At 40.4% G+C, this 10,560-nt stretch overlaps 1 protein-coding gene across 1 annotated transcript in view; it reads left to right on the plus strand.

Moving 5' to 3' along the window:
- Positions 1-8,621: 8,621 nt before the first annotated feature.
- sox14 (SRY-box transcription factor 14) overlaps positions 8,622-10,560 on the plus strand; it is a 2,023-nt gene continuing 84 nt past the window's right edge. The window contains exon 1 of the mRNA XM_005727205.1: positions 8,622-10,560. This exon is cut by the window's right edge and continues 84 nt beyond it. Within this exon, the coding sequence (XP_005727262.1) occupies positions 9,081-9,797 (717 nt within the window). The 5' untranslated portion in view covers positions 8,622-9,080 and the 3' untranslated portion in view covers positions 9,798-10,560.

A 10,560-nucleotide genomic window follows, 5' to 3' on the forward strand; every position in this document is an offset into this window, starting at 1 on the left:
ATATTTTATCGCCCAAGTTAACGGTTAATGAATTCCCAAAGTGAAATCTGTCACTTCAAAAATAAAGAGGAAGGCAAATTAAAGGGAGATAGAGAGAGACAGGGGAAGAAAGGGACTGGAGAGGGTGACACAGTTTTAGAATGCCCTATCTTTTGGCCATCCCCGTTTTTCAATGGAATAAAGAAAACTCAGCCTCTTTCTTCTCCTCTTTTCTTCCTCCACTTCTTTTTTCTCCCTCCCATCCTCCTATCTCTCAGACCGCTTTTCTCTGAAAAAATTCTCATGAATGATTTATATGTGTCTTGTTATCAGCAACGATTTCTATAGACCCCAACGCATTCACCAAGACATTTGTGGCGTAATTGTTAATTTTAATGCCATAATGGCTTCAGATGGGAGCTCTGATTAGACATTTATTACACAATTAAATGAAACATACTCAAGAATCACAAAAGCCTTCCGTAATTATTTCAGGCCATTAATAAAATGGGCATTAAATTATATTGGACACAAAAGAGAAGTGAAATAGATTTCCATTAGAGCAATAGAGGCAGAGAGGGGTAATAGATCCTGCCTGAATTCACTCTGAAATTAATTGTTGCCCAGCCTATTTCCACACACAGTGGAATAAATGAATGAGAAAAGAGAGGAAGAGAAGAACGAGTTGGTGGCCAAGAGAGCGAGGGGAGGGGTTACATTAAGAGCCTCTGATAAAACCCTTTTGTTTGACGTACTACAATGGCCCCTCAATTCGAAAAAGAGAGGGAGAGTCAGACCAATTTCAATCTTAGTCCACCCCTCCAGAGTTCTGACTCGAGGTTATATCCTCTTTTCAAGTTCAGTTTGCTTTTGAATAAACAGCTATCACCTACCTGCAAATGCGCATATCGAAATGCGCCGCTTATTAGAAAATAATGTGTGAGGCAGCACCAGCCAAACCAGCCAAAGACAACCGCTAGCTTCAAAAAAAGTGGAATAAATGACAGGAAATCAATCTTTCCTTTGATTAATAAATGACCCGCCTTTGACATCAGGTTGCCTTCCTGCTGCAGTCTGATGTAGGTCAGGAGATAGCTGTGATTCAATCAAAATAGAGACAGAAATGTCAGGAAAGATGTAGCTCAAGTATTAAAAAAAAGAGAGCGTTTACAATGGACCGCATTTATTTTCCCCATTTCTGAACACTGAGATTATGACAGTTAAAACACATCAAAGCCCAATGTATGGCAAAGACTTTTTGAAGCCGTTTCCAATGGGAGCTCTAAATTGAACCTCCTTTTGAACTACCAGTCTCTTGAGATCTTCTGCAAAAGTGTAAAAGAAATGGAAACTGATATCTCATAAGACTAGGACAGATCATTCAACAAAAATTAATTAATCATCCACTGATACAGATTTGGAGAATTGTATTACTCTCTCGCTCTGTCACTCTTCCTGGCTTCAAAAGCTCTTGGATTCTTCAGCTGTCTCTTCTACGTTATTGCACATTTGATTTTTTTTCATGTTACATTACCTACAGTGCAGCTTACTGGCTGTGCTTTTCTTTCCCCCCAATAAAGCCTTTTTGGAATCATAATTCAGGATGCAAAAGTCTGTAAACAAAGCAGAGAGAAAACATACCAGCAGAGGCTGATTGATATGTAGAATTTGGTGGTGTTAAAGAGTCACGGCGTGGAATATTAATTTTTAATTTCAGTTTTGAATTCATCACCTGACTCCCAGCAGCCTTGCAGCACATCTTGAGGTTCAGGTCCCAGATCAGTCCTGTGGTGAAAGATAAAAAACGACAGGCCCTAGGTGAACAGGAATCTATGAATATGGCTATAGGATGTAAAGGATGATCTGGCCTTTACTTGACTCTTTATATGTTGGGCCAGACACTTTTACAGCGCAGTCGACCAGCAAAATGTGCTCGCTTGCCTTTGCTTTACCCCTGGCAGTCTACATTATAACCGGCAAATCCAATTAATCAAAACATTATATTTCATAAAGTGCCATATTAAAAAGCATTTTTTCAATAATTAAAAAGGTCTGACAGAGCCTGAATGCCAATGCTGGGCATGCACTCCAACAGACAAATTACATCCACTGATGAGATATGGCTCGTGGCTATAATGAGAGGTAATAAATGTGTCCGAGGTGTTATCGCGAATATTTTACTTAAAAGGTTGTAAAGCAGCTGTTAATTTGAAAACGTCCCCAAATACAAAATGTCGTCGTGTGACTAAAAAAAGCTGTGATTTGGGAGCTCTTGTCAGAAATGAGTTCTGTACATCATCATCTTGTTAACCATGTTGGTATTTAGTAATTAATTTTACCTCAAGCTTTGCTTGGCATTAGCAAAGTAAAGCGTTCTCATATCTGATTTTTTTTTTTTTTCCAATATAGAAGCAATAAGTGAACAACTGAATGTGAAATGATGCAAGCTCACTGGAACTCAACATGGAATGAAAGCTATGTTGGAGCTATAAAGAACTCCATCTTCATTTTATGGTGAAGGTTTTTCTGGTATCGTAGGATGAAGTTTTTTTTCTTTCTGAAGTTCTGCACCTGTTCCCAAAAGATTGGGAAGGACAGATGAGGACTTGACAGTGAATATTTTGTAAAGGTATTTCATAGATGGTCCTAAAGCTGAATATCAGTTTCTTAAGATCCACAATTAAAGTATCTATACTTGGACTTTTGCTTTGTTTTGATTTTGAAAACTCTTTATCCTGTTGATGGAGAAAAGATTATTTGTTGTATTAAAACTTTATCGCAAGTTTCTCTTATCAATATAAAGTTGTGGCATTTGGTCATTTTTGTAGTAGAAATCTAAATTGTAAATAAAAAATCGGGGCTTACTGGGTCAAAAGGAAGAATTCTAGACGTGGTACAGTTGTGACAGATCTGTTTTTCACATGCAGTTTGATATCTGTAGTTTCCTCGTGATGAATCCAGCACAAGTCTGTTGTGGCATCTGCATCCGCCATCTGCAAGAAAGGATCATAAACTCACTCCCAAGTCCTTAGAAGTTGTTTGGTAACCCAGGGAACACAAAAGAAATTCCCTTGGTGATTTGTCTGATATGTGTGGAAGTGAGGACAGATGGTAGAAGATCTAACCTCACAGAATCAAAACATGTCGTAGGAGAACTGTATGTCAGGAATTTAGAAGTTGTGATTGTAAAAGCCTTCTTCTAGCAGAATTTCTATATACATGTATTTTATTGTTGCTCATTGCCCATTGCAGGAGGGTCAGATCAATGGTTTACAGGATTCATTTCCATAAGCAATTCTCTTCACCTCATACGTTACTCAGCGGTATTCTTTGCCACTGATTGTTTCTTTTAATCACACACCTGAAGGTTAGTGTAACTCAGCCATTTCTATAAGTTGCAAATTTCACTAACATTCCATAGTCTGGTCACTGTGTTGCTGTTACTCGTTTTCTGTGTGCGCTTTAAGTTGAACTCCATCATTGGCAAGAAGACGATCACAGTACCAGGCAAAGTAAGCAGATGTCAGGGAGATGATGATCATGAATCTCAGTGGAGATGCTTGGCCGTCGGGCAGAGACTGACGATGCCTGGACACTATAGTTGCTGCATAGAGCGGAAAGCTGAGGGTGAGGTGAGGGGGCATGTTGAAAGACTAAAGCTCTGACTCTATAGGGCCTTGTAGAGTTGTTTAACAAGTGAGAACTCAGATCAGTTCTTTAATTCTTGAACATTGTTGAGTTGGTCAACAGGCTACCATAAACTGATTCATTTGGGTCTTTGCCTGAAGGCTAGGTTCTTATCATCAGTCCTTATAACTTTAGTACCTTCAACCAGGTCAGTAGTTAACAGTTTCTATTTTATTTCTATCCTCTATTGTTTTGAAATGACAAGAAAAACATCTGGACCTGGATAGAAATTCTAAAGACTAATATGAGCGTTGTGCATCAGAGGTTCTGATACTACTGAAGACATGCTGAATAACTATGACATCTTGCAACATGGCAGCTTCCCAAACAAAGCTCTTTTGGTTAGTTCTTCCCACTGACTCTGGATATATTTTTTAGTACCCCCGGGCATCATGTGACCATTTCAGAGTTACCTGATAGGTCTGGCATACCTAGTAAACATACTCATCAGTTAACCTGATCTGAGTGACGAAGATGTCTAAGGTTGAGCGTCTTTTGGTTTTACCTGAACTCCGCATAGACTTGTATTCTGGATGTGTTTAAGCTCTTAGAAAACACCACGTTAACAGCCAGCAGTGTCAACGTGTCCGCTTATTGAAATATTTTAGATTATTAAATAAACTGTTTAGCGTCAAAATAATAAGGTTTGCATAACACCAGTTAACCCTGCTTTGAAATGGATGTATTTGTTGTTTAAATCGTATATACATATGCATCACTACTTATTGAATTTTTTTCTGAATATGCATCTTATATTATTGTTTGGTAGCAGTTCAGATTCTCATTTATGCTGGTTAAATCTTATCTACTGAGTCACAGTCTCATGTGAAAGGCTGAAATCCCCCTGCAAGGAAGGCCAGCTCTAAATGAGTTTTTTTTTCTCTTAATGAAGGTCAGGAGAGAGTCACATCTTTCCTTTTGTGATAATTTATCCCTATCTCCTGTTATCTCTGTTTTGCCCCTTTAATCCTAATTGTATTGTATAATTGTGTGATGTGGACCTCTTGGTCTTTGAAGTATTGGCCCTATCCTTTCATTATTACCTGATGCCTTGAACCTCCGTTAATTTTTTTCCAGCTCCGTTCTGCGTTATCCAGTGTTGGAGAATAAAGGAGAGAGCAGCTTAAGTTCAGTCATTTTCAAATTTTATTTAAGTCTGATTTCTCTATCTTCCTGAGAAATAATTTCACCACAAAGATATATATTGAGCTTAGTAATATAGTCTGCATGTTGGCAGTACATCTCAAATGCGGCTCATTGCTGTTTTGATTGCTTCTCAGTAATGTAAAAAGATCTGCCCTATTGTATGCAGAATTTGAGTTTTAGAATTGCTTCTATATGAGTGAAAGAAAGCCCGTTTGTGTCTTTAACATTGCACGTATAATTATCAACAGCCAAAGTCTGAATATGCATTTTTTGTGCCATTGCTGGGGATAAACAGCTTGACCATGAACACTCAGTTTTCAATATATGAGGCTATAAATGAAGCTGATAGAACATTTTGTCTATACATGGTTAAAAAGACATTCTACTTTGTGCTTTAACTGTTAAATGCTTTTACATTCAGACTGAACATTTCATAGAGATGTGTGCATATAAGGTTCTGCAAAATTAAAGCGAAAGAACAACTTTCAAGGAGAGCTCACTATTATCTGTGCAAACTACTGAATAAGTATTGAAGCAAAACTGTAAATGGCATTGTCTAATTGCTGGTACTGTGCACTGTATGGTTCTACTTTTATATTAGCAGATCGTCACCACCTATGAGCCATTCATCTTGAGAGCAATGATTCAATATAATAACATAATAGATGATGCTGTAATACATGCTGTATCCAACATGCACTGGCCGAGTTAGACTTAATCCTGCACTGATGCTACAATACAGGACTCGCAGACATATTCTGACAACATAAAAATGTTTGTGTGCCTAAGATAATTTCTGTTGCCACAATTTATTAGTTCCAAATATGGTTCAGCAGTAGTTCTTCCACACTGTGGAAAAAATAGGCTTAAAAACATTCTGCTGGGAAGAAGGAAAAAAGTTAGGAAAGTTGTAGACCATGTGAGTTGTCTCGGTTTCTAATATTTTATTTTTACAGAGAACCATCACTAAATAGGATGGAAATACAATAAAAGGCATTGAAATGTCAACCCTAGCTTTTAAGAGTTTTTGAGGGGAGGACGCAAGTGTGCAGTAAAGAAAACCTCTTACCGCTTCAGCACCATGGACAGTTACGGTAGGGGAGCTTACCTCAATGCTCTCCACGGGAACCCAAGTTGGCTAATAGGCTCTCCGTGTGTCAGGCCGCTCCCCATTCACTTTTTAAGGCGAGATGGATGGACATGTGTCCTCAGATAATCCTAGTTTATGTGTGTGCGCACGCATGTGTGCTGTGTTTGTCTCGCGCGCTCCTCTATGTTTGGGTGTGATTTCAATTTATTAGACTCAAAATTTAAATTTTGTTCTATTTCCATAAAAGCCAACATTAAACTTCCCAGTAGGCTGATTTTCAGTGTACAATACTGATAGTGTGTTTCATTTTGGGAGTCATTTCTAAGCCAAATATATTCCGTTACAGGCATTTTTTTTTCACTTTTTAAAATTCTGTTTATATGTTGTTATCAGATCTTTTGGCATTTCCAAATAACTTAGGTTTGCACATCTTTTTACATTCAGGTGTAAAACCCAAACCCCCAAATTTCTTTACTGCATTTTTTATTATTATCTCAGAGCAAAAATGTACCGCGGCTGCATGTAATAAAACTAAAGATGGAAATAATAATCATCATCTGAGTCCTTGACGAATCAAACCCTATTGCATTTCTCATTATCCCGGTAAATTGTCGAGGGAACTTTCAGGCGTGCATTTATTAGACAATCAGTTTTTGAATAAGAAACATAGCCGACTTCTCCCTCGTGAGTATAGGAGGCTCAGCCCCTAAAATAATTTCCTCTTATCTAATTCATTGATCATAAAATGAAGCCGGTGTGAGCATGCAGCAGCAGCAGCAGCCTACATGTTAAATTGCATGCGCTGTTCTGCGATAGATAGCATAGCACAATTTAAAACTTCAATGCAAGCCGAAATATACAGTGCAAACATGCGGCATACTACCTCGCGGTTGCAGATGAGCGTCATATAGCCTGCCGATTGGGAGGATTGTGTAGGAGCTGTTTCTTTCTCTTTTTTCTACCTCTTTCCCCCCTTTTTTCCTGCCACCCTGCCATCGCGGATGTACTGAGAGGGGGAAGAAAAAAAAAAGTCGGAGACGTTCTCAACTGATTGTTCTCTGGGTCGGGGTGAGGAGGATCTTTCTCCCAAAACGATCATATTTTAGACGATATATTCAAGCTTTGTTTTGTTTTTTGTTTTTTTTTTTGTAAAAAAAAAGATGTGATGGAAATCTTCTTGTTCCAAGCTGCCGATTGACGCATGCGTGTGCGAGGAGACAGGGAGCGTAGAGAGAGCGTGAAAAAGAGACAGAGATGGGGATGAAATGTGGGAAAATCAGACAGAAAAACGATTTGCGCTTTGCTTTATTTTGGGTCTCGAAATAAAACGAGGTTTGGGTCACGATAGTCAATGTATAGCCCGCGGACGTGTGCAAAAATCTGCGGGTTTTTTAGACGGGTCATTCTGTATAAGAAACACGCGTGTGAGTGTGATGTGATGACATGTTAAAGAACCGAAAACCATCTTTAGAGTATCTGTTTACATTAAGCCACACAAAGAAGAGAGGAAGATGAGATGATAATACGCAGCCCGCAAAATACACATATGTACAGAGAGAGAGAGAGAGAGAGAGAGAGAGAGAGAGATGGAGGCCAAAGACAACCTTAAATAAATCTGCTTAGCAGTGTAACTAACCGGGGTTGTATCTCCACTTACAGCATTTTGACGGTGTGTGTAGAGGGGGGGGGAAAATCATCCGCCTGCCTTTCGCTTAATAATCACAGCTGAAAGTATCATATATCAAGCACATTAGCCCGAGGGCTATTAGGCAGTGGTCCTGGTTGACATTTGCATTTTAAAACGATCACTCTGCGCCTCTTTAAAAAGAACAATCTGTCAAATCGATGTGAACTAATGCAGCAATTACAGACGCACAATGACGGCTCCTCTTAACGTTTGTAGTTATTGCTATATGTAATATTTCCTCGCTGTTTGTAATTCTGCCGATGCCTAGTTTTAGTTTTACACATTGGCACGCGTGGGCCCAAACCGTGTGCGCGCCCGTGTTTATCATCATATGTGCGTGCTCGTGGGAGTTAGGTGGTTTAAGGGAATGCTAACAAAAAAATGGACTTGTAAGAGGTTTTTGTGACCCCGTCCACACCCCCCAGCTACCCCACCAGCAGCGGGATAACAGAGGTTAAAACCGGCTGAAGTGTCATTGAGCAACTCTCGGTTGCAAATGAACTGTCGTGCTTTTATTATTATAATGACTATTTTTAATGTTATTTATTTATTTTTATTATGTGAAAATGCGAATAAAACCGGGTTCCGCTGTATTAAAGGCCCACAGATACGTGTGCATTTTTGGGGGACTTTACATCCAGAGTGCTCCCCGGCGTCCGTGCGTAAAGCTGTACAGTAAATTGGTTGCACGGTATAGTCACCTCTCTGGATTGAAGTCAGGTTTTAACTGGAAAAGAGGTTGAAGGTCCATGTTTGTTGCGATTCATTACATTAAATGGAATCGGGAAGGGATCCTGGGTATTACCCCCCCTTCCACACACACCACACACACACACACCCCTTTCCTTATTTTTCTTCTTTTTTTTCTACTACTACCTCCCGCTCTTTGTTTATGTTGTAATGTACATATTTTTTCGTGAAGGTATTATAATAGCCGCTCTCCGTGCTGATTGGGCGCTCAGGTTGGTGAGTGAACGCCCTGCAGATTATGTCAGATTGCGTGCAGAAACCAAACCAGCCCAGCCTTTGAACTTCACCGCTTTTGGCTCGTATTCACGCTCTTCCGCTCATTTCCAAGCCAGGTGCTTGACGACAAACCTCAGAGAGAGAGAGAGAGCGCGTGTGTGGCAGAAAAAAAACCACCTAATACTTTTACGACTCCAGCAAACTGACTGCGGAACATCGCTTTCACCTTTGTGGATTTTTTTTACGTGTGTGCGTCTCGCATGTGTTTTTTCCCGTATTGCCTGGCGCAGGTCTGACAGAGTTGTTACTGGACTTAAACGAAGGCGCACCAGTGTTTAAACTCGGGGAAAACGCACCGGGCGCTGGATTTTTCTTTTCTTTTCTTTTGCTTTTGTTTTCCAGAATCTGAAGATCCCAGGCGGGGCATGACTGGTATCGGGCATCTAGACAGGTGAATAGTTTGCCTTCTTTCCGATCAGAACTTTTCCTCGTCATTAAAATTGGGGATAAAAGTATAGTCTTAAGATGTCAAAGCCTGCTGATCATATCAAGAGACCCATGAACGCGTTCATGGTTTGGTCCCGGGGCCAGAGGAGGAAAATGGCACAGGATAATCCCAAAATGCACAACTCGGAGATCAGCAAAAGACTGGGCGCTGAGTGGAAGCTGCTGTCAGAGTCTGAGAAGAGACCTTACATCGATGAGGCCAAGAGGCTGCGGGCTCAGCACATGAAGGAGCACCCCGACTACAAGTACAGACCCAGGCGCAAACCCAAAAACCTGCTCAAGAAGGACCGGTACGTTTTTCCGCTGCCTTACCTCGGGGACACCGATCACTTGAAGGGACTTCCTGTGTCGGCCGCGGACTCTCTTTTGGGCTCTTCAGAGAAAGCCAGAGCGTTTCTGCCGCCGACATCCGCCCCATACTCCTTCCTCGACCCGAGTCAGTTCAGCTCCAGCGCCATCCAGAAGATGACCGAGATGCCCCACACGTTGAGCACCAGCACTTTGCCGTACGCATCCTCACTGGGATACCAAAACGGCGCGTTCGGCACCCTTGGGTGCCCCAGTCAGCACACCCACACCCACCCGTCGCCCACAAACCCGGGCTATGTCGTCCCGTGTAACTGCACAGCCTGGTCAACGTCAAGTTTACAGCCCCCGGTGGCCTACATACTTTTTCCAGGTATGACCAAGACTGGGATAGACCCATATTCATCCGCACATGCCACTGCCATGTAACCCTCAAGACTCATTTGCTCTTTATAATTCACTTGAATACTGAAATGCATGTAAATATATTATGGACAGCGCGCCCTATTAAAAAGGCATGAACAGTGTTAACTGCCTTGGACTTGTTATGGCACAAAAAAGAGGAAAAAACAAACTTTTGCAGAAATCCACCAAGTTCCTGCCTGAGCAAAGGAGCTGGAGTTTGGTGTAAAGGACGGAGCCCTGTGAACTGTAAGAAATGTAAATGTTATAACGTTTATGGCAACCAGAAAAGGAGGCCTTTAACTTTATTTATTGTGTACATTTCAATGCTGATATGCTGATTTGTGTTGATTATTGATAGGCTTCACTTTTATTTTGAAAAATTGGCTTGCACAATTAGCGTTCATATTTCCTGTATCAGCCTAAGGAGTCCACATTTTTGGCAATTTTATGACGATGTTCTGGACATAGGGTCAAAATCAGGACATGTAGGCTGGATTACATACGGGTTATATTGTTATATTTATCACAAAAAAAGAGGAAAGAAAAAAGAAAACTGGCACATAAAACTATACGGTCTATTTAAGAAGACACAAATGAGGAAAAAAAATCATTTACATCCAGATGTTTCATTTTGCATTTTTACCTGTGGTTCAGTGCTAATATAGTCACACGCGTCATTTTAGTTTGTTTTTTGTTTTTTAAGGATAACTTCTATTTGAATTCAAGGAGTTCTATGTGTATTTTCTATCTAAGATGGTAATTTAAAACCTGTCATGTTATGGAAAGG

The sequence above is a fragment of the Pundamilia nyererei genome, unplaced genomic scaffold (assembly GCF_000239375.1).
Source record: "Pundamilia nyererei isolate P.nyererei 1_Seehausen unplaced genomic scaffold, PunNye1.0 scaffold00023, whole genome shotgun sequence".
In the NCBI taxonomy this organism is placed as follows: domain Eukaryota; kingdom Metazoa; phylum Chordata; class Actinopteri; order Cichliformes; family Cichlidae; genus Pundamilia; species Pundamilia nyererei.